The 21,568-nt window shown below is 49.6% G+C and overlaps 9 protein-coding genes and 2 non-coding genes across 13 annotated transcripts; 9 read left to right on the top strand and 2 right to left on the bottom strand.

Annotated features, from left to right (window-relative positions):
* The first annotated feature begins 44 nt into the window (after positions 1 to 44).
* On the top strand, positions 45 to 2,008 carry LOC9643446 (3-ketoacyl-CoA synthase 4). 2 transcript variants are annotated; one of them, XM_024665028.1, is made up of 2 exons: positions 45 to 1,714; positions 1,857 to 2,008. In XM_024665028.1, exons 1-2 carry the CDS (start codon positions 139 to 141, stop codon positions 1,955 to 1,957), a joined length of 1,677 nt encoding a protein of 558 aa, XP_024520796.1. In that variant the 5' UTR covers positions 45 to 138; the 3' UTR covers positions 1,958 to 2,008. The 2 variants fall into 2 exon arrangements, with proteins under 2 accessions (XP_024520796.1, XP_002963631.2); XM_002963585.2 differs by having other exon boundaries at positions 46 to 1,720; positions 1,863 to 2,008.
* LOC112342758 (transmembrane protein 53-like) lies at positions 1,973 to 3,490 on the top strand. The gene is made up of 4 exons (XM_024665056.1): positions 1,973 to 2,607; positions 2,747 to 2,855; positions 2,922 to 3,103; positions 3,190 to 3,490. Exons 1-4 carry the CDS (start codon positions 2,036 to 2,038, stop codon positions 3,461 to 3,463), a joined length of 1,137 nt encoding a protein of 378 aa, XP_024520824.1. The 5' UTR covers positions 1,973 to 2,035; the 3' UTR covers positions 3,464 to 3,490.
* A 120-nt stretch (positions 3,491 to 3,610) lies between these two features.
* On the top strand, positions 3,611 to 3,756 carry LOC112344233. Its single transcript, XR_002991635.1, has one exon. It is a non-coding gene; the product is annotated as a U4 spliceosomal RNA (small nuclear RNA).
* A 133-nt stretch (positions 3,757 to 3,889) lies between these two features.
* On the bottom strand, positions 3,890 to 5,953 carry LOC9655160 (serine/threonine-protein kinase BRI1-like 2). Its single transcript, XM_024668067.1, has one exon. The coding sequence runs from the start codon at positions 5,951 to 5,953 to the stop codon at positions 3,890 to 3,892; it is 2,064 nt and encodes a 687-aa protein (XP_024523835.1).
* A 1,154-nt stretch (positions 5,954 to 7,107) lies between these two features.
* LOC112344234 lies at positions 7,108 to 7,240 on the top strand. The gene has a single exon (XR_002991636.1). It is a non-coding gene; the product is annotated as a U4 spliceosomal RNA (small nuclear RNA).
* Positions 7,241 to 10,586: 3,346 nt separating this feature from the next.
* LOC9655159 (phosphoribosylaminoimidazole carboxylase, chloroplastic) lies at positions 10,587 to 14,030 on the top strand. 2 transcript variants are annotated; one of them, XM_024668270.1, is made up of 21 exons: positions 10,587 to 10,734; positions 10,787 to 10,987; positions 11,041 to 11,152; positions 11,202 to 11,264; positions 11,317 to 11,455; positions 11,514 to 11,569; positions 11,616 to 11,689; positions 11,745 to 11,892; positions 11,936 to 12,106; positions 12,157 to 12,244; positions 12,295 to 12,414; positions 12,478 to 12,575; positions 12,624 to 12,741; positions 12,810 to 12,904; positions 12,959 to 13,065; positions 13,120 to 13,214; positions 13,265 to 13,359; positions 13,415 to 13,508; positions 13,563 to 13,657; positions 13,717 to 13,814; positions 13,868 to 14,030. In XM_024668270.1, the coding sequence occupies exons 1-21, from the start codon at positions 10,589 to 10,591 to the stop codon at positions 13,968 to 13,970; spliced, it is 2,316 nt and encodes a 771-aa protein (XP_024524038.1). In that variant the 5' UTR covers positions 10,587 to 10,588; the 3' UTR covers positions 13,971 to 14,030. The 2 variants fall into 2 exon arrangements, with proteins under 2 accessions (XP_024524038.1, XP_024524037.1); XM_024668269.1 differs by having other exon boundaries at positions 12,463 to 12,575.
* Positions 13,996 to 14,968, top strand: LOC9643445 (peptidyl-prolyl cis-trans isomerase CYP18-1). Its single transcript, XM_002963583.2, has 6 exons — positions 13,996 to 14,037; positions 14,091 to 14,165; positions 14,226 to 14,387; positions 14,475 to 14,633; positions 14,692 to 14,828; positions 14,892 to 14,968. Exons 1-5 carry the CDS (start codon positions 14,035 to 14,037, stop codon positions 14,773 to 14,775), a joined length of 483 nt encoding a protein of 160 aa, XP_002963629.2. The 5' UTR covers positions 13,996 to 14,034; the 3' UTR covers positions 14,776 to 14,828; positions 14,892 to 14,968.
* LOC9655158 (40S ribosomal protein S2) lies at positions 14,924 to 15,924 on the bottom strand. The gene is made up of 2 exons (XM_002963188.2): positions 15,211 to 15,924; positions 14,924 to 15,149 (listed from the first exon to the last, which is right to left on the bottom strand). Exons 1-2 carry the CDS (start codon positions 15,889 to 15,891, stop codon positions 14,991 to 14,993), a joined length of 840 nt encoding a protein of 279 aa, XP_002963234.2. The 5' UTR covers positions 15,892 to 15,924; the 3' UTR covers positions 14,924 to 14,990.
* Positions 15,925 to 16,072: 148 nt separating this feature from the next.
* Positions 16,073 to 18,081, top strand: LOC112343950 (histone-lysine N-methyltransferase setd3-like). Its single transcript, XM_024668063.1, has 15 exons — positions 16,073 to 16,193; positions 16,262 to 16,325; positions 16,377 to 16,487; positions 16,540 to 16,599; positions 16,653 to 16,760; positions 16,834 to 16,906; positions 16,954 to 17,000; positions 17,053 to 17,133; positions 17,191 to 17,226; positions 17,276 to 17,359; positions 17,410 to 17,537; positions 17,593 to 17,672; positions 17,716 to 17,858; positions 17,912 to 17,962; positions 18,067 to 18,081. The coding sequence occupies exons 2-15, from the start codon at positions 16,266 to 16,268 to the stop codon at positions 18,079 to 18,081; spliced, it is 1,077 nt and encodes a 358-aa protein (XP_024523831.1). The 5' UTR covers positions 16,073 to 16,193; positions 16,262 to 16,265.
* On the top strand, positions 17,927 to 20,126 carry LOC9655157 (putative S-adenosylmethionine-dependent methyltransferase RcsF). Its single transcript, XM_024668565.1, has 10 exons — positions 17,927 to 18,151; positions 18,225 to 18,346; positions 18,406 to 18,509; positions 18,574 to 18,766; positions 18,828 to 18,920; positions 18,980 to 19,039; positions 19,108 to 19,182; positions 19,268 to 19,357; positions 19,456 to 19,795; positions 19,869 to 20,126. The coding sequence occupies exons 1-9, from the start codon at positions 18,091 to 18,093 to the stop codon at positions 19,774 to 19,776; spliced, it is 1,119 nt and encodes a 372-aa protein (XP_024524333.1). The 5' UTR covers positions 17,927 to 18,090; the 3' UTR covers positions 19,777 to 19,795; positions 19,869 to 20,126.
* A 403-nt stretch (positions 20,127 to 20,529) lies between these two features.
* Positions 20,530 to 21,516, top strand: LOC9655156 (auxin-responsive protein SAUR41). The gene has a single exon (XM_024668546.1). It carries the CDS (start codon positions 20,976 to 20,978, stop codon positions 21,483 to 21,485), a length of 510 nt encoding a protein of 169 aa, XP_024524314.1. The 5' UTR covers positions 20,530 to 20,975; the 3' UTR covers positions 21,486 to 21,516.
* Positions 21,517 to 21,568: the final 52 nt, after the last annotated feature.

Genomic DNA, 21,568 nt, shown 5'->3' with positions numbered 1-21,568 from the left:
GCCATCGCCATCGCCATCGCCACCCACGCCTCTCTCCTCCCTCACTCCCAAGAACCCTAAAAAATCTCATCCAAGAACAAGAAGTTCGCTGCTTTTGTCGATCAGAGCATCACAGGAGCTCGCGAAACAATCCCAACGATGGCCGAGGAGAGACCCAGCGCCGCTGCCACTGCTAGCGCCTCCTCAGGAATCGGAATTGGCGATGGAGGCGGGAGGCTGCTGCGGAGGAGCAGCGGGTCCAGAGGATCACGGCGGCTGCCGCTCCCGGATTTCCTCCAGAGCGTCAACCTCAAGTACGTCAAGCTCGGCTACCACTACCTGGTGACGCATCTCATCACGCTCACGCTCGTCCCGCTGATGCTCGGGGTAGCGATCGAGGTCGGCCGCCTGGGCCCCGAGGACATCCACCAGCTCTGGATCCACCTCAAATTCAACCTCGTCAGCGTCATGACGTGCTCCGCGCTGCTCGTCTTCGCCGCCACCGTCTACTTCATGTCCCGCCCGCGCAGCGTCTTCCTCGTCGACTACGCGTGCCACAAGCCATCGCCCAACATCCGCGTCCCCTTCGCCTCCTTCATGGAGCACTCCAAGCTCTCGGGGAGCTTCGACGACAAGAGCCTCGAGTTCCAGCGCCGGATCCTGGAGCGCTCCGGGCTGGGCGAGCAGACCGCGCTCCCGCCCGCGATGCACTACCTCCCGCCGCGACCATCCATGGATGCGGCGCGCCAGGAGGCCGAGACCGTCATGTTTAGCGCGCTGGACGAGCTCTTCCACAAGACGGGCGTCAAGCCCAAGGACGTCGGGATCCTGGTCGTCAACTGCAGCCTCTTCAACCCCACGCCATCGCTCTCGGCGATGATCGTCAACAAGTACAAGATGCGCGGCAACATCCGCTCTTACAACCTGGGAGGGATGGGCTGCAGCGCGGGAGTGATCGCCATCGACCTCGCCAAGGACATGCTCCAGGTCCACGGCAACGACTACGCCATCGTGGTGAGCACCGAGAACATCACCCAGAACTGGTACTTCGGCAACCGCCGCTCCATGCTCATCCCGAATTGCCTCTTCCGCGTCGGCGGCGCCGCGATGCTGCTCAGCAACCGACGATCCGACCGCCGCCGCGCCAAGTACGAGCTCCTCCACACCGTGCGGACGCACAAGGGCGCCGACGACAAGTCGTTTCGCTGCGTCTACCAGGAGGAGGACGAGAACTCCAAGATGGGCGTGTCGCTCTCCAAAGATCTCATGGCCATCGCCGGGCAGGCGCTCAAGACCAACATCACGACCATGGGGCCGCTGGTGCTGCCACTGTCCGAGCAGATCATCTTCTTCAGCTTCCTGGTGGCGCGGAAGGTGTTCAAGCGCGCGGTGAAGCCATACATCCCGGACTTTCGGCTGGCGTTCCACCACTTTTGCATCCACGCGGGCGGCCGCGCGGTGATCGACGAGCTGGAGAAGAACTTGCAGCTCACCGCGGAGCACGTCGAGGCGTCGCGGATGACGCTGTACCGATTCGGGAACACGTCCAGCTCCTCGATCTGGTACGAGCTCGCGTACATCGAGGCCAAGGGGAGGATGAGGAAGGGGAACCGCGTGTGGCAGATCGCGTTTGGGAGCGGGTTCAAGTGTAACAGCGCCGTGTGGCGGGCGCTGCGGACGATCAAGGCGAGCGAGAAGGGGCCCTGGGCGGATTGCATCGACCAGTTCCCGGTGGCGATTCCAGAGGTTTACGATTTCTCTTGATCCGCGGAATTGGGCGGGTCTATAGAGGAAGAAACGAGGAAGAACGAAGAAGAAGAGGGGCAGGGGTTTGTAGAGATATGGGGCGTCACAGGACAATGCTGGCTGGGCTGTGACGATTCTTCTTTCTTCTTCCTCGGTGATGGGTTTGGTTGCCTCACACAATAATGTGCAAAGGATTCTTTTTATGTCTCTTGATGTTAGCGAAGAACCCTAAAAGGATGTTAAACGAAGAACCCTAAAACAGGGTTTAGGGCTTCTGCCACGGGGAGGGCACGATCGGCCGGTCTCCGCCATGAATCTTCACTCCCTGGCGCGTCCTGCTGCGGGCCGCATCACAGGCAAGAATGCGCGTTCCACGAGATCCAGTGTCGCCAGTGTGGCTCGTGTAGCTCCTCCGCGTCGTCAAAGGCGGCCTATAATCTCGTGCTCCAGCTCGCAACGGGCGCATTTCCATGTCTTCTGGCCGGCGCGGATCAAATTCCAGCTCCCGTTTGTCACAGATCGCGTGTCTCCGGATCCCGCGAAGCAAAGCATCGTCATGCACGGGGTCTCGGACAGGAAAAATGCCCGCGATGGAGATTCTTGGCTTGGAGATGGAGAGGGAGATCTGGTGGTAGTGCTCCTGGGATGGCTGGGTGCTCAACACAAGCACTTGAAGAAATATGCCGAGTGGTATAACTCGAGAGGGATCAGTGCTATGACTTTCGTGATGCCAATGCCGGATTTGCTGAGCCTCGGCGTCATTGGGAAGGCCGACAGGCATGTCGATTTGCTCTACGCGGAAATCAAGCAGTGGCTAGCGAGCGGTGGAAGAAACGAAAAATCGGTGCTGTTCCACACCTTTAGCAACACCGGCTGGTTCTTGTAAGTTCCCAACAGAGTAAGTTTTCTCTAGCAGTCAGGTTTTTATTTTATTTTTTATTTTTAATGGTTTTTCTAGAGTGGTCTTCTTATTTTTCCTAGTTGTCAAAGCAATGGTGTTGATTTGACTCCTTCTTCACAGCTATGGAGCTCTACTCGAGAAACTCCAGCAGCAAGGGCAGCAGCACCTCACGAGCAGAATAAAAGGATGCGTTGTAGATTCGGGGCCTGCTGCCGAGCTCAGTCCCCAGGTAAGCCGACGAAGTTTTACGTGATCCTGGTCGTGTTCTTACATCCAGCTGATACGCTTTGACAAGGTCTGGGCCTCGGGGTTCGCAACAGCATTTCTCAAGAAGCAAAGCTTCTCGACGCAGTCGCTGGCGGGACTGACCGACGCCGAGCGAGCAATCCTTGCGCAGCCGAGCGCGTCCGAGACTCTACTCCTGGCAGTCCTGGAGAAGTTCTTCGCGGTTCTACTCGCGGTTCCCGCTGTCAAACTGTAAGAGGTGCTCTTTCCTCGCTAGATCTTTTCCTGCGGCGCTAGTTTCTAACATCTCGGCTCTCCTTTTCTGTTGTGGAAACCAGGAGACTTGCAAGAATCATCTCCATTTTGTCGAGCAAGCAGCCGCGATGCCCGCAGCTCTACATCTACAGCAGTGCCGACCGAGTCATCCCAGCGAGCTACGTGGAAGAGTTCATGGATTTGCAGAAAAAGAGCGGCTACAAGGTCTCGTGCTTCGACATGCGGATATCTCCTCACGTAGATCATTTGCGGAGCTTTCCGGCGCTCTACCACGAGCAGCTCGAGAAATTTTTCCAGGAGATCCTCCCCGAGAAAACTCTAGCCCATGAAGCATGAGCGAGTGAATAAATGCATATTTTTTAACTTTTAGGGACAATCAGTTCTAGGAATATGCTGCGCCAGCCAGCCCTATCCCACGAGCCAAGGACTGAAATCGTGCCACTCCTCGGGTATATAAGTCGAGCTAAGATGAGGGTTTAATTTATCTTTGCGCTTGGGGCAATGACGCAGTTTATGAGGTTTTACCGAGACGCGTCAATTGCTGGTTGAAAACTATTTCCAAACCCCCTCTTCGTGTCTCCTTCGGGAGGCCGTCGAGAATTTCTGGAAGGCCCGCCCTAGGCTCGGGCCTACAAATCCTAAATCTAAGTTGAATAATAAAGTAACGTACACATGATCACAAAAGTAGCTTGATCGGGGTGGACTTTGAAAAAAAGCTTTGACTAAGCGTGGCTGGGCATTTTTTTCTTTTTGGTGTGTCGATCATCCATAGCAAGCTCTCTCCACAAAGCGTTTTTTACTATCAATGGTGACTACCATTGTGCAGCAGATAACTGAGACCACCACCCCAATTGCAAAGCTCACCGCAAGAACCGGTCCAAATCCACCATAGCCATGGTCAGCACGATTTGTCGCTGTTGGTGGCGATGTGGTGCACGACGCTAGAGGGAAGCCACAAAGACCGGCATTTCCTGCGTAGCTACTGGCATCAAGTGTCGCAAGCTGGCCACCCTGTGGAATCGGACCGGACAAGTTGTTGTGAGACACATTCAACCCTGTGAGGGACTGGAGCGAGGAAAACGAGCCTGGAATGCTTCCTTGGAGACCATTGAATGACAAATCCATTCCTATCATGTTCTTGAGATCCCCGAGCTCCTCTGGGATTGTTCCCGACAGGAAGTTGTGCGCAAGGCTGATGTAAGTGGCGTCCTGCATGCTCCCAAGCTCGCGAGGGATGCCTCCCACCAATTTGTTGAATGAAACATCGATGAAGGAAGGACTGGAGGTGGAGAAACCATAAAAGCTTGCTGGAAGGAAACTTATGGAGCATTTGCAGCCACCACTCTTGGCTGTGAGTAGACTCCCCATTTCTTCCAAATAGATTCCTTGTAGCATGAAAATGCTGTCCATGCACCCACATGTCTTGATCCCTGAGGCTATCTTCAAGCTCGTCCCCGCAACGTTGGGCTTGGCAAGTTTGCTGCCTTCGAAACCATTCAAAGAGGCTGGAATCCTCCCGCTCAAGCTGTTTCCGCGGAGATTTATCGTCTGGACGGTCATGTTGCTGGGCAGCTTGCCCTGCAGGCTGTTGTTGCTCAACTGAAGCACTAACAGCTCATTTGCATGCTCCAATGAATCAGGAAACTCTCCACTCAATCTGTTATTACTCAAACTTAACCATTGGAGGCTCTTTGTGTTGGATAACAGCTCAGGTGGAATGTTTCCACTGAGATTGTTGAAAGTGAGGATGATCTTGGTGAGGTTGCTGCATGAGGCCAAGTTTGGGGGAAGTTGCCCTTCGAGGTTGTTTACCCACGCAAGGAAATGCTCGAGCTTGGGAAGTTGTTTGCAGATAGTGCTTGGAATTTCTCCTGCTAACAAGTTGAAGCTCAAATCCAACATCTTAAGGCTGGAGCAATTCAAGACACTGTCCAATACCCTTCCGGTGAGCTTGTTGTTGACCAGGATCAGACTCTCCAGCCTCGAGGAGTTGAGCGATGGACATAAGTTTTCCCTGGTTGTATTGAAACTGTTTGAGCTGAGATTAAGATGCTTGAGGTTCTCATGAATTGCGGGAACTGGACCTGTGAAGTTATTGAAGCTAGCATCGAGAAATTCCAGCGATGGCAAGGAGTGAATAGAGGGAAATGACGGGCCATGGAAGCTGTTGTAGGCCAGAGAGATTTGCTGCAGATTAGTACAATTTTTAAGAAGATCCACTGGAAGTTCTCCGGTGAGATGATTGTGGGAGAGGTCTAGATATCTCAACCTCCTGCACTGTGAAGACAGGAAGAGGGGCACCTCACCACTAAGTAAGTTATGTGAAACATCTATTACCTCCAAAGCATTGCCTATTGGCACTTCTATCTTACCATCAATTTGATTGTTTGAAAGATTGAGAACCTTTAGACCTTGGCAGCTGAGCATAGCATCAAAACTGCTCGTGAAGGTCATGTTTTGGTTACTTGACAGCTTGATCATCTCAAGTGAGCAGGCATGTTCAGAGGAATTCATGGCATCAGTGAAGTTGCTTCCCAAGACAGATAGCTCCAGTAAGAAAGGTAGAGCATTGATTGTGGAAACCAAGAGCGAGCCCGGTAACGTTAAATGCTCAAGCTCAAGAACGGAAACTCGGCCTTTTGTCGTGCAGGCTACGCCATTCCAGTGCTGGCAGAAGTTATCACTTATATTCCAGCTGGATAAAGTTTTAGATGGATCTTCCACGGAGTTTTTGAAGCTCAAAAGCACAGATGAGTCCTCTTGTGCATTTGAGAATGAGAAGATGAAGAAAGAAATAAGAAAAACAATCACTGTGCTTGAACTCATGAAGCAAAGTATAGACACTCGGAGTTACTTGTGTTTCTGCACCCCTAAACCCTGGGTGGTAGTAGTCAGTATCCCCTCCCCCCGATCACCTGCCCCTCCCCTACTTCCTTGGCAATTGCAGCGTCTTGATCCTTCTAAAATCGCACTCTTCATTCATGTCCTGTTAGGTTCTCTATCTTGCCCCAAAGGTGTCTTGGCAATGGCAATGCATATGTGCACTTGGAGTCACTAGAAAAAATAAATGTGGTCAGTGAAGTTCTAACCAAAATTTTCTTTCTGCAGAGGCCAAAAGTCTACAGATCCCTTTGCTTTTAATTAACTTTTAGAGCCTTGACTTTTTGTTAGAAAGAATTGTGTTAAACTTTTCTTTCTTTAAAGTAATAGAGGTTTATCTTTTACTTTTATAGCCCTATAAATTCCATTGTTTTGTCTTCAAATTTTTTTTCTCCTTTTTGTTATGACACGATTCAGATATATTTTGAGCATGTGGCCACGACTGTCACGTGGCATATGCCCAGACCATTTTATGGGTTACATGGGGAATATTGCTTCTTGAGAGCACTCATAAGATCTGGTCCGACTCGAGCACTATACAATTTTCAATTAGTAACAAGAAGAAAGAAAGAAAGAAAGATGCAAACCTAGAAAACTCTTCTATAGTCCAGTATGAAATGTTCCAAGGCAATTTCGAAAGGCTATAGTGCTGTAAGAGTATGTCTTTGTAGAAGTACAAGCAAAACCAATCACAATTCCATAACAATTCTTGTGCAAGGGGTTTATAAATGAAGGTTTATATTAACTATAGAGTTGATATAAAATGACAAACAGTAGAATCATGAAAAGTGCATTCATGCGCCAAGAATTTTGGGAGAAGCCCATGATTTGTTCTCTCGGTGTCGGTCAGTCCCGTTCGGACTGTCATCAGCTGCTTGCAGAACAAAATGGAGATAAGTCTCCTGGTTTCCACATAACAGCAGAAAAAAAGAGCGGCTACAAAGGTCTCGTGCTTCCAGCTTTCTGGCCAGCAATGCATATTCTCGTTGACCTTGACTTCTAGGAATATGCTGCGCCAGCCAGCCCTATTCCACGAGCCAAGGACTGAAATCGTGCCACTCCGCGGGTATATAAACCAAGCTAGGATGGAGGTTTAATTTATCTTTGCGCTTGGGGCAATGACGCAGTTTATGAGGTTTTACCGAGACGCGTCAATTGCTGGTTGAAAACTATTTCCAAACCCCCTCTTCGTGTCTCCTTTGGGAGGCCGTCGAGAATTTCTGGAAGGCCCGCCCTACAAATCTCAAAGAATAAGTTGAATCTAAGTTTAATTTTATTTGAGAATGGAATGTTACCCTTATCTATCTCAAGGACTCCCACGACGTCACCAAGGCACACGGCCTTCTTTTTCCAAGAGAATGCATTGAGCATATTTTTGAGCCTTGCGCCAATCGATGTGAGGAACAGTGAATGAAACCACACTTATCCAATACCTACTTGAAGAAGCAGGAAGAACGGGCCGAAACACAAAACACCATTATGTGAGCCGAGGCGACCATGATCCATGACAAAATGGAATTTCAAATCGGCATCTATCTGCGCTTGTTCCAACGGGCTGACAAAAATAAGTTGCGTGCCAAATCCAAATATTCGGCGCCTACCAAATCGCTTGCTGGACGGAAACCTCATTCGATCTATCAAACCAGCCAAAATAGGACAAATGAAAATCCTCTTTTGCATTTGAGAACAAGAAGATGGAGAAAAAATAAGAAAATCAATCACTATGACTCATGATGCAAAGTATAAACACTTGAGTTGCTTGTGTTCTCTTCAGTGTGGTTAATGTTTTGGCATTTGGCATGGTATTTAGCAATTAGCAGCAAAGTATTCCATGTTCTATCTAAATGCACACTTACAAAAGTACAAGCAAAAACAATCACAATGATATCTAGAAGAGAATTTCTTTGTGGAAGGCCTTTATATAATCCAAGAAATGAAAGTTGACGAAAATCAGTTGACAAATGTAATATATCTTTAGTTGAGGATAAATCCAAAACACCTTAACCAATTTAAATGGACTAACTATAAAACTCCATATGTTTTGTTGCTTCGGAAACATCAAGCAAGGAACAAGAGGAAGGTTCAGAGAACACCAAGTAGAACCGGCTGGGCGCACATGAGCTTGGTGAGCATCTTCAGTCCAAGTCCACCCTCGCGGAGCAACACGTAGAGACATGCCACGGGATCAAAGCTCTCCGGAATGAACTTGAACACCCAGATGAAATCCTGGATCAGAACCACGCCGATCGCAAAGCTTCCGATTGCGTCCTAGCTGAAAACCTCGTCCATATCGTACATGAGCGCCCCGACGCAGGAAGTATCACTAGTGTTCTCAGGGCCGGCTCTCATCAGCTTGCCTTCTTGGGAACAAAAGCGGAAGACTTCGGAATCGTTGTCACATGGTTCGTCCGACCTTGTCGAATGTCACAGCAGTGCCAAGATGTTGCTACCATGGCTTCGTATGCATCGTAAGCATCATCTGAATTATCAAAGGTTTGGTCCACTCCATCTATCAGCGGCAGTAACAAGGGCTTGTAGATGTGCTTGGGAACCGTAACTCGCTTGAACATGTGTCTAATCAGCGAGCTTAGATTGCCTGTCCTCTTTGTGATCAAGATAAAGCGCACCTACGCATAGGCGACACCGCCAAGGGGACAAGTAAGATATTAGGCAGTTATTAGTGGAACCATAGAATACTACTTACATTGATTGAGCAGCTTGTGAGCTATCAGCGGCTTGGCGATGGAGCTCGAAAGAGGGCGTCCAAGTAACTTGCGCACTTCCTCTGGCTCGTCAAGGCGGCGAGCAATGTCCCTGCCAAAACGGACACCGACACAATGCAGCAGCTCCACAATTCTTTGCTTTTCTTCGGGATCCGAGCCCGCGAACACGTGGTTCACCACCTCCAGTGTGCTGCGGTCTTCTAAACGGGCAGTCCTCCCATGACAAGAAGCCCTAAACCCTATCTCAAGAAGAAAGAAGAATTGCCACCCTCCCCTTCTTCTTCGTTCTTCCTCGTTTCCTCCTCGATCGAGATTCCTCTCTCGCCCTGGAGAAATCTGGCCGCGGTTCTACCATAGTGTAAGAGTTTCTGACGTCTTTTTGCTTTGGAAGCGAGGATTTTCGAGCAAGCAGCCGCTCTACATCTACAGCATGAGTCATTCCACCAAAGCTTTGCAAAAAAAGAGCGGCTACAAGGTCTCGTGTTTGAGTGATTTTTTCTGAATATAAAGCTGACTTTTGAGGTTCGCGCCGTCGAGAACTTCTGGAAGCAAAATCTTAAACCTATGTTAGTATGTTGATGCGGAAATACTTGGCGAGCTTGAAAAGCAGGGAGTTACCGAGCTCGAGTACAATTAAGACAATTCAGATTAGCGGTTCTCATCTTCGTCTCCTTCTTCCAGGACAAAATCGTCAGAAGCTGCATTCCAGTATTCCAGTTCTTGAGTTCGTGGAGGCTTGTCTAGAATTCTACAGTTTTGATATGTTGAATCGCTCACGATAGTTCTCAGGTTACTGGCTTGGAAAGCTTGGGGGATGAAGGTTCATCTTAAATTCTTTACAAACGACGTTTTGCAAAGTTTTATTTATCTAGTAGAATATACAATAGCACCACTGACGGAACGGAATATGCTAGCGTGTCTCGCTTCACGACCGTATCGCCAGTAGTACGTATTTAAGCATCCATCGTTCCATGTTTCTGGCGAGGTGGGATGGATCGTTTGCTGGGGAATGCCGGTGTTTTTCGCGGCGTCTCTGCGATGGCGATGGCGGCGACCACCGCGGCAGCCAAAGGCGCTGGCTTTGTCAAGGCGCCAGCGGTGCGCAAGGAGGAGCTCAGTCCGAGAATCAAGATCAAGCGCAGCGGCTCGCGAGGAGCTCTAGTTCCTCCATCCGCACTCGCCGATCCGATCGACTTCCCTTGTCTCTATCTCTTTCTTCTTTGTTTCTTCCTCCTCCGCTAATCCTTTGCTCGATCCTGCTCGATCTGTGCGCGCAGTTGGCGACGACGACGACGGGAACGGCGATTGGGTGAACTGGATGGTGATCGATCTCACCGGCGAGCTGCGCCCCCGCAAGAATCTGTTCGTGCGGCAGTACTTCCGCGAGGCAGAGGCCGTGCAAATCCGCGCCGTCGCGGGCGGGTTCGAGAAGGAGGAGCTCGAGGTCGTGGTGCAGCACGGCTTTATCAGCGTCCGAGCTCGCTACAGCGCCGCGGTCCCCCGAGCGCTCGAACTCCCCGACTGGGCTCTCAACTGGCTCTTCGAGCTCCGCTTTGCTCTCCCGCGCAATGCATGCACCGAGGGCGTCACCGCGCAGGCCTGGAAGGGAATTCTACGCATCATCGTGCCCAAGTCGAGCACCGTCGAGCACAAGCGATGCCAGGAAGGAGAAGGCGGTCTCGGCTTCGATCGCCCACTCCTCGTCGTAGTCACCGATCTGTTCGTGCCGGAGTGATAGCTTTGATAGGGAGAGCAGTCATTGTATCAGTTAGTTTCCTCGTTTTGTGTGTCCACTCCTCCCTCAAGCCGAAGTTAACGGTTCCCTAAAACCCTCGAAGTGAAATTAGGGTTCTAGCTCATGGCAGCGTCAGCCGTGCCGCCGCATTCTCGATGCTTTGCAAACCAATGCCGTCTCCGGATCGGCGAGGCGAGCACTGCCGCTCGGATCTCCTTTGCGAGAGCGCTGAACCAAGCGGCTTTACAGCAGCAGCAGCTTCCATCGGGGTAAATCCTCTTAGTCTTTCTTTCGTTCTAGAAGAAGAATTTGCTCTGGCAGGAGGTTTTGGCTAGACGATGCTGTGGTGGGAGTCCTGGGAGGAGGGCAATTGGGCCGAATGCTGTGCGAAGCTGGCTCGGCGATGGGTGTCAAAGTCGCGGTTCTGGACCCTTCGGCGATTTGTCCTGCCAGTGCTCTTGCTCACCGTCATGTTGTTGCGGAGTTTGACGATAGATATGCTGTTTTGGAGTTCGCCAAAGCGTATACCAGCTTTTCTTGTTCTTTCGTTGCTAAACTTCGTTTCGTCATTTCAGGTGTGATGTCGTGACTATGGAGATAGAGCATGTTGATGCGGGAACACTTGACGAGCTTGAAAAGCAGGGAGTTCGCGTGGAACCGAGCTCGAGTACTATTAAGACGATTCAGGTTAGCAGTTTCCGAGCAAATGTAGATAATCGTTGTTTCCTTCTTGCAGGACAAGTATCGTCAGAAGCTGCATTTTAGAAAGTATGGTGTTCCAGTTCCTGAGTTCGTGGAGGTTTGTCTAGAGCTCTACAGTTTTGAAATGTTTGATCGACATTAGTTCACAGGTTACTGGCTTAGAAAGCTTGGAGGATGCAGCTTCTGTTCTGGGATACCCGTTCATGCTAAAATGCCGCCGGTTTGCTTACGATGGCCGCGGGAACATCGCAGTGAGAAGCAAAAGTGACTTGCTTCCGTCTGTGAAAGGTAAGATAGCCCTTCCGTGTTCAATGCTCGCTAAGTGGTTCTTCTCTTGTCACCACAGCATTGGGAGGTTTTGAGCAAGGTCTGTTTGCGGAGAAGTGGGTGTCTTTTGAGAAGGTTTGTAGTTTTTCTGCGTTTGCACCTGCTTGATTCATTCTTTTAGGAACTAGCAGTGATGGTTGCCCGTGGCATAGATGGAACAACACGGTGCTATCAACTGGTAGAGACTACTCAAAGGCAAGGCTAGCTTACTCGTTTTCCTTTGTATTCAGAACTTCTCTGATTTGTCCAGGAGGAGCATCTGCCATACAGTGCTAGCACCGGCCCTGATTCCGAAAGCTGCCGAGAAGACAGCACTGGACATAGCAGCAAAAGCTGTAGCCTCATTTGGTGGCGCTGGAGTTTTTTGCGTCGAGCAGTTTTTGGCTTCTGATAATCTGGTATACGTTTTTTTCTCTTGATTGTTTCTATCTTTTCTTGTAGATTTTGCTGAATGAGGTTGCACCACGACCGCATAACAGTGGCCATCTTACTATCGAAGCATGCTACGTTTCGCAGTTTGAACAGCACCTTCGTGCTGTCCTAGGCTTGCCACTCGGTGACACTTCCATGAAAGTTTCAGCAGCAGGAATGTATAACATTTTGGCTGAAGAGGTAACGTTCTTATTTCTTCGTGTTGTAGCTCATTGTTTGCGAGCATTCAGGGTGAACTCGGTGCATCTATCGCACAAAAGATAATGAACAAGGCGTTTAGCATTCCAGGTGCTAGTGTACATTGGTACCACAAGCGAGGTTTGCTATCATTATTGAGTAGTTCGACTTGGGCTTCACACTGAGCGTAGCGTTTCGGAGACAACGAAAAATGGGTCATGTCACAGTTGTGGGGCCATCGATGGCCATCGTGAAACAACGAATGCGTCAAATCACGGATGGTTCAGAAGCTGAATGCAAACATCCGACAGGTAAGATCGGTTTTATGTTTTCGTTTCCCTGTCTCACTTAATATATAGTTTTCTCAAAGCTAGAAAAACCGGCTGTGGGAATTATCATGGGTTCGGATTCAGATCTTTCTACCATGAGACACGCCGGAAAACTTCTTGATCGTTTTGGTGTAAAGTATCAGGTATGTGAATTAGTATGCCGTTTTTCTAGCTAAGTTGTTTGTGCGTAGATGACGATTGTCTCGGCTCACAGGACCGCGGAACGAATGTATAGCTACGCATCGAATGCTCACCTTGACAATCTCAACGTGATTATCGCTGGTGCTGGTGGTGCTGCGCACCTTCCCGGTTAGTCAATTCTTTTTGTAGAATTTTTTCTTCTGTTTTCTCTATCGACTTTTCGAGGTTTGGTTCAGGAATGGTTGGCAGCATTACGCCTCTCCCAGCTATCGGTGTTCCGGTCGATGTCACGGCATTAAGAGGACTGGATTCCTTCTTGTCGATTGCTCAGGTAAAACAGTTGGCTTTCGCAATCAGAAAGAGAAGGAAATTCTTTTCACGACAGATGCCAACGGGAATTCCTGTTGCTACTGTAGCCGTCGATGATGCGGAGAACGCAGGACTTCTAGCCGTGAGGATACTGGGTACTTCCGACGAACACCTCCAATCGAAGTACGTCGAAGTGTTTCCGTTCTCTTGGTTTTTCCAAACGTTGTTTTTGTACAGGGTTATCGCACACCAAGGAGAAGAGAGGAGATCGCAGTGTCTGGAAAAGCTGGAAGCGTTTGTTGGCAGCGACATCTACAATGCAAAGGAATCTGGTACTGTGATTAATTCTACGAATGACTACCGAGCGAATGTAACTCCGCAGCTGCTCCTCCTGTCGTGGGAATCTTGACGACTTGCGCGGGAACTCCCGAGAAGGCTGCTGCCGCAGCGCTGGAATTGTTTGGTGTGCCTTGTGAGGTACTAAAATCGTTTTGTTATATTTGATGGAAGCATTAACTCTATTCTTGTGTAGATCGTAGCAGTATCCAGCAACTATGTGAAAAATGCTCACGCGAAAGGTCTCAAAGTTCTCGTCGTCGTATCGATCGGTTACTCCGAGTTACCTGGTCAGTCCCTGGTGATCTTCTACTCGTATGCTTATCTTTTCGTTGTTTTCGCAGGCATTGTTGCCGGTGCCACGCCACTTCCAGTGATCGGGGTTCCAACCAGCAAAGGCTCATTGAAGCACGGAGTCGAGCATCCAATCGCTGTGCAAGTAAGTTACCAGTTCAGCTGAAAGAATCATCGACCAACTGTCACTTTGTGTGATCGTAGCCAGAGCCGGTTGCGTGGGTTGCAGTGGACAATGGAGCAAACGCAGGGATTTTAGCTGCGAGGTTCTTGCAAGTTTGGGACCCGAGAATGCTTGACAAGTGAGTTTGCAATGGTTTCACCCATTAAAACGACCTCGTTTCTTCTCTTCCAGGATGATATCCTACAAAGAGGAGCTAGAAAGGAAGGTGATGGAGAAGGCAGAGAGATTGGAAGCCATGGGGTGGGAAAACTATTTGCGAGAGAAAGCCACATAGTCTTTAAAGCTTTGTGTAAAGAATTAACTTAAAACCCAAGTCTAGGGTTCTTGGGAGGGAGACGATGGTGAGCAGAGTCTCTGCTGCGATTGGAGCTGAAATCTTCTTGTTTCATTGTAGTCGATCACATTGCACACCAATCTGGGAGATATCAAGTGCGAGATCTTCTGCGACGAGGTCCCAAAGACAGCCGAGGTAAAATCTTAGAAGAGAGAGCGCGAGAGAGACTGAAAGAATTTCATGTTGGAGGTGTAGAATTTCCTGGCGCTGTGCGCGAGCGGCTACTACGACGGCACAATCTTCCACCGCAACATCAAAGGATTCATGATCCAAGGAGGCGATCCCACTGGAACTGGGCGCGGAGGTACCAGCATTTGGGGTCGCAAGTTTAACGATGAGATTCGCGAGTCTCTCAAGGTAGAAAATTTTCTTCTTTCTTTCTTTCTTCTCCTTGGATGATAAGATTGAGCTGAGCGATTGTTCTTACTCTCTTTCCTGTATCAGCACAACGCGAGAGGAATCCTTGCCATGGCCAACAGCGGACCAAACACGAATGGGAGCCAGTTCTTCGTCACGTATGCCAAGCAGCCCCACTTAAACGGCCTCTACACCGTCTTTGGCAAAGTCATCCATGGCTTCGAAGTTCTCGACCTCATGGAGAAGGTTAACACGCTTTTCTTGCTTTCGATCGATAGTGTTCTTCACAGTTTCTTCGCTACAGACACAAACAGGTGCTGGAGATCGTCCCTTGGCGGAGATCAGGCTAAACAGAGTCACCATGCACTCGAATCCCCTCGCCGGATGATCCAACTTCTCCCAAACGCTTACGAGAAAACTCCAGGCTTTCCAGTTCTCGATGTAAGAAAGAACATGAGCTCGATCTAAAACTCTGATCTCTCTCTCTTTCTTCGTTTCTGGCAGCTTGTCTAGAAGATCATCTTACTCGATATCACTGAGCAAATCAAAAACTTTGGTATTCAAGCTCCAAAAAGATGAAACAGGGAATAGTAGTAGTACTACTCAGTACACCGGGGCCTTCTCGACGTCCTCGATCACCAACTTGGTAGGCTTGGACAGGTAGTCCGTGAACTCCTGGAACGGCGACTTGGTAAACCGGGTCTCCTTCCACAGATCCGGGGTGAGGAACCCATACGTCTTCAACAGACAGTCGTACGTAGCCTGCCAAAAACCAAGAAAAACTCGTCGAGAGTGAAAGAAGAACGATCAGATCAATCCTCACCTTGACGAAGTTTCCCAGAGTCTTGGTCGATCCGCGCGACGAGGTGAAAACGTCCTCGATCCCGGCAAACTGGAGCACCTTTTTGGGGACGCGAGCGGCAACGATCCCAGCTCCTCGGGGCGCTGGCACCATCCGGACAGTCACCGAGCCGCATTTCCCAGTGACCTTGCACGGGACGGTGTGTGGCTTGCCTATCTTGTTTCCCCAGTAGCCTCGCCTCACTGGGATCACCGCGAGCTTGGCGAGGATGATCGCGCCTCGGATCGCGGTCGCCACCTCCTTGCTGCACTTGACGCCCAGACCAACGTGGCCATTGTTGTCGCCCACCACCACAAAGGCCTTGAATCGCGTCCTCTGCCCGGCGCGCGTCTGCTTTTGCACTGGCATGATCTTCATCACCTCGTCCTTGAGCGCGCTGCCGAGGAAGAACTCGACGATCTGGTGCTCCTTGATGGGGAGGGAGAAGAGATAGATCTGCTCGAGGCTCCTAATCTTACCGTCCTTGACGAGGCGGCCGAGCTTGGTCACCGGCACCCATTTCTCCTCCTCGTCCGCGCGCCTGGAGCGCCGGCCGCGGCCGCGGTCGCCACGGCCGCGATCCCTGCCGCGACCGCCGAAGCCCCGGCCGAATCCACCGCGCTCGCGCTGCTCGCCTCCTCCTCCTCCTCCCCTCTCCGCCATTTTGCGGCCGCCCTCCAAGAACCCTAAAGATCGTAAAACCCTAATGCCTTCACTGGAGCTCTAGCCGTCGGATCTAAAACCCTGCGGCCGTTGGATAGGGTGGATTCCGACCGTAAGATCGTTCCACGTGTGTGGTTTTGAGCCGCTGGATGACGGAGGATCTGAGGGTCTGAGCAAGGAATGCTCGATTCAAAGGCGCTTGGCTCGAAGACGAGCCATTTCCTCTCGTGGCTGAGGACGCAAGGCGCCCTAAGCAATGCGCAGCAATCGGCGCTCTCGATTGGCGCTTGTTCTTCCGGGCGGTGAGAGCATCGCGATCTTTCACTCGTTTTTCTTTGCCCCATTTGATAGCAAGATCAATGCTTTGCAGTGGAATGTTTGCGTCTCGTCCAATTCGAGCTGGAGAGCGCATGCTGGAAGTTCCACCTAGTCTTGTAAGATGCTCGCTTGTTCTACATATGTGCATTGCTTACCTCCTTTGACAGATGATCACTTCTCGATGCCTACAAGACGAAGTCGCGAGATTTTTGCCTGCGCAGGCCACGGAATGGTCGCGGCTGGCCCTTTTCATCCTCGCCCAGTGGAACAAAGGCCAGGTACTAGTGTTCTTCATTCATCGCAAAGTCGAGAGCTAAGAAACTATCGTAGAACTCAGCCTGGGATCCTTACATGGGAATTCTTCCCTCGCTGGTTGAACTAAACAACACAGTTAAGTCTACCATTTTCTTCTCCCTCGTGTTCTTAGTTTTGTAGCGCTCCAGGTGTTTTGGAAGCAGGAAGAGCTTCAATGTGTGAGGCACAGTCCGGTTTATTTCAAGACTACGCAACGGGAGAGGTGGCTGGATATGGAATTTTCGGACGTCCAGAGCGTTTGTATCACAAATGGATCATCTTCTTTCGGTGCTAACTCAAATTTGTGGATTTTTAATTTTTTTCTCGCAGGCAATCTCTCGTTGTCGCCATATCTTTGGAGAAACTGCGTCTTACGATGCCTTCAAGCACGCATACTCGATAGGTAAGTAAATGTTTTTCTTCTTGATTTCTCGAGCAAGTTTTTTACAGTGGCGACGCGCTCTTGGCGAGTGACGGACATCTGCGAGCTGGGAATGGTGATCTCATTCGATAGAGTTTCACTTTCTCATCCATGGAATTTTTTACCAGGTTCCTTACGTTGATCTCATCAATCACGACTGGAAGTGCGAGTCTATTCTTTCGCATGACCCCGATAAAAACTGCGTCGTAGTATGGTTCCTTCGCCTTTTTCTCTGAAAGCAATGTACTGACCCTTGCATCTTTCAGGTTATAGCAGATCGAGATTACGCTACTGGTGATGAAGTAAGATTACTTTGCATCACTGTTGTCCCGAAATTAATCTCAAGTATAGGTGTTCATCAGCTATGGCCAGCTTCCAAATGTTACACTGGCTGTGGACTATGGATTCGCTCTTTCTTACAATCCCTTTGACGAGGTAAAACTTCACACCAACTGTCATCTTGCCACTTGAGACTTTGCTCGCAGGCGGAAATCTGGGTGACCATCTCCCCAGACGATCCGCTCTACGACGCAAAACTTGACGTCTTCTCCAGGAACAAGATCAAAATAACAGAGGAAGAAGATGGCAGTATGGGAAAAGCTTTTGTCATCCAGTAAGAGCATATTCTTACGGAGTCCCACTTTTGTCTTTTGTTCTTGTTTCTTCAGGGATATAAACTCAAATCCGAATGGAATTCCACCCGGCCTTCGCAGTTTTGCTCGAGTTCTTTGCGCAAAAACCCCCGAAGGTACTGTTCTTCCTTTTGCTACTAATTCAAGTTTTCTCGGCAGAACTTGAGAGACTGGACGCGAGCTCCGCTGGGAGCGGCAATTTTTCCTGGGATCAAGATAACCAACACAAAGATCGATGCGCCCTACTAGAAATCCTCTCCCAGGTCGACAATCTTATCGAGAAATATGTAGCAGCGGACTTGGTAAAGTTTTCTCGCAAAGCTTTGCTAAAATCCAATCACTGTTTTCCTTGTAGGCAGGAGATGTCCACGGCATTGTGCACGAACCGCGACGAGAAATGGCCAAGGCCATTTTAGATGGCGAGCTGCGAACGCTTCGATCGGCCAGTAGCTGGCTGAAAAGTCAACTAGTCAACGCCCAAGTCAACGCTAGTGACACGAGAAAGGCTAGAACCCTAAGCTCTAGGCCACGGAAATGATGAGATGGGCTATAGCGGTGGTTTCAGTTTCCACTGCGACAGCTTTGCTTATTCAAGGTACGCGAATTCTTTTGGAAGATGGGTGTCTAAAGGATTAAATTTCGTTCTCTGGTGTGATCATATCATATAGTTTGGAGATTGACAAGAAAGTGTGTCAAACTGGAGCTCAAGCTCGTTGAATCAGACGACGCTTTGCAAATATCCCAGAAGCAAAGAGCCGAAGAAAGGACGGGCCGAATTCGTGCACAGCGTGTGAGTATTTTCGTTCCTTTCCTTTTGTTTTCCTTTCTAACCTTTTGAGTATTGCTCAGGACTTGCGAAAAAACTTGATGCAATGCAATGTCATTGGAAAAACTCCCACATCGTCCTTTCCCATGACACCAATCGGGTATATGAGATCATGTTATTCAACAAGGTACTCAAAACTCTTATCTAAGTTCTATTTGAGAACAAAAGTTTTTCTCTCTTTTTTTGTGAAGAAATGGAACTCCTCGTCAACCTCTCCTCGTAACACTTGCTAAATCGCGCTTGGTTTTGTCCTCCGGGGTGCCTGCCGCGGCCCTGGACGGGATTGAGCAGTACTCACACTGCTGGTTAATCTACGTTTTTCACGAGAACACAGACTTACACAACTTGTGGGAGCTATCGAGCCATCGAGACTTCAAGGCTAAGGTGACAAGAACAAACACATTCTTTGTATTTCTAGCGCTGAGCCAGTTCCTTTGCGTAAAAGGTACGAGTGCCAAGGCTCAATGGTGCCAAACTCGGAGTTTTTGCGACTAGAACTCCACATCGACCGTGTCCTATCGGCTTAACAGTTGCAAAGGTCTCTTATCTTTTTCCCGAAATTCTTGTCGTGTTTGATCTTAAAAGTTTTTTCTTCAGGTGGAACGTCTAGAGCATGGAATTCTAATGCTTTCCGGAGCTGATCTCGTTGATGGCACGGTATACTATTCTTCGACCTCCTTTTCTACTCAGGTTTTATGGTGCTTGTCGTATTTGTGATGTTGTAGCCCGTGCTTGACATAAAGCCTTATCTTCCATATTGCGATTCCGTGAGAGAAGCTTCGGCACCAACGTGGGTCAATGTAAGAGCCAAAGATTTCCCGATTTTATTCCGTGATCACTTGCGAAAGATTGTCAAGATTTTATCTTTTCTCTCTTTTGTTCCAGGCCGGCGGAGAGGACGATCCACTCGCCGTGGCTTCCGTCACCTTCACTGAAGCTTCTCTAAATGGCCTCGATGAGTGCTGGAACAAAATGGTACGCACTCGTAGTCCTTACGCAAACCACTTTGCAGTTATCTTTCCTTCTTTTGTTTGCTTTGTCGTTGACAAGCGTCTCCTGTTGGAAAACGGCAGGAAAGGTTCTCACTCTATTCCAGTTCCAGAGAGCTACATGATTTCATAGCGCAGGTTCTCTCTTGCGATATTCGGTCCTTGAGCCAGCGGCAGAGGCCGCACGATGGAGTGGTCAGCGAGATCGCGCAGCCACTCTATGGCGATTCTTCCGAGCTCCATAATGGAGGAGGGGATGAAAAGCTCGTGCTTTACAATGTGATTCTCGAGGGCCTGAAGATCTCCTACACAGTTGATGCCGATTGCAAGGTGGTGGTAAGGAGTGTCCAAGCCTCATCACACTTGCTAGAGAATCCACTTTGGCCAGCGGCAAAATCTACTTAGAATTCGAGCTCTCCTCCAGGTACTATTGTCACATAGTTTTCTATCACTTTTCTCGCGCTCGTCTCGATCTATCGTGCGCCCCTATGTGACAGGTCCCTTTTGATCTTGCTTTTCAACTTTAAAAACTTGCCAGTGGCCCTGCCGAGCACAAGCTAAGCTATGTCGATTGATTGAAAAGGAGTGGCGGGAATCCAAAGGTCCACCAAAGCTTCTAAGGAAACAAAACATATATTGTTTGTACCACTGTACTTTGTAGTCCTTTTGCTGCAATGGGAAAACCAAATATCCTCGCACTCGTGGTGGTGTTGGTCGACCGCAGCCAAAATATTATTTTTAACACTTTTTTTTTTTAATGTTATATTTTTGTATTATTGTTGGTTTTTATTCTTCATTTATTTTATATTTTAATTTGGTCGCAAGTGGTCGTTTTCTTCTTTTCTTCAGCCCAAAAGTTGCCTTCGTGCGTGGATGGATCAACCGTGTCACTCACTCTCTCAATGGTCCTTCACTGTCTCTGGGAGCTCTGGCATTGAGAAGATCTATAACCTTATAGAATCGAGTTGATCTAACACAATGTATGATATATCACTTAACTATGAATCCATGCGAACTAAACCTTGGGGAGTTTTAATCAAACGAGTTCGTCCCGGGAGAGGAACCCAAAACTAACACGTTTTTCAACGCGCCGCTTCATACGATGCAACGCCACTTTTGACCGGGTTTGCATGAAACGGTCCCCTGTTCGAGTCCGGCGCACGCCAATTTAAACCCCGGTTTGCCCTATTTCTTGGAAAGAGCAAGCAAGAGCTTCGATCATGGCGTTGTTCTTCCAGCTTCTCTCCTTCCCTCTCCACTCCCCGTGAGAATCGCTGCTGTGCCTTGTCGCGATCGCTCGCATTTCAATCGCTCGCTCTAGATTCTCTAGCTTCTTCCATTTCATGGACCCTGTGATCTTGTGCTTCTTCCAGAGATCTTGGCTGTTGTGGTCGCTCCGGATCCTGTCGGTGCTTCTCTGGTTTGGCGGCCTCCTCAAGGTGCCCGGGGTCGATTTGCGCGTGTTCTAGCACGGCCTCCGATTTCCCGCAAGGAATCGAGGGGAAATCGTGCCGAATCGAGAGGGAAGGGTAAGAGGAGCCGCGATGGCGACGAAATATTTCTAGGGGGGAGGAGCAGGATCGATATTTCTCTGCAGGGAGAGGATGAAGATGCTCAAGAAGATCAAGCTCAAGGCGCTGCTCTTCCGGCGGCATTATCACTCGCGCTACCACAAGCTCCACCAGGACGATCATCACCATCACCACACCAATCTCTTGAAGCGGCTGTGCCACAAATTCGAGCGCCTCTCTTGCGCGATGGCGTCGTCCAGGAGCTGCGCCTTGCCCTCCCCTGCGTCGCCGAAGAACAGGAAGATTATCGCCAGGAGATCACCTCCTTCGATCCCGCGCGACGTCCACCGAGGATCTTGCGCGGTCTACGTCGGCCCGGAGCACAAGCGCTTCGTCCTCAAGACGCGCTACCTCCAGCATCCAGTGTTTGGGGCGCTGCTCCAGCAATCCGAGGAAGAATTTGGCTACGCTTACAGCGGCGGGCTCCTCATCCCCTGCCCGGTCGCGCTGTTCGAGTACCTCCTCCGCCTCCTCCAGCGCAATGATCCGTGGATCCAGAGCGAGGAAGCGACTGAGCTCATTCTTCACGGAAAGACACTGTAAATACATCGCAGCCATACAATTGGCGATACTAGTCCCACGCGCTGAAATCTCCACCGTCTAAACGAGGGTTCTTGGGCATTTTG

Source organism: Selaginella moellendorffii, unplaced genomic scaffold (assembly GCF_000143415.4).
Source record: "Selaginella moellendorffii unplaced genomic scaffold, v1.0 SELMOscaffold_3, whole genome shotgun sequence".
Taxonomy (NCBI): domain Eukaryota; kingdom Viridiplantae; phylum Streptophyta; class Lycopodiopsida; order Selaginellales; family Selaginellaceae; genus Selaginella; species Selaginella moellendorffii.
This window is presented reverse-complemented; position numbering and strand designations above follow the sequence as displayed.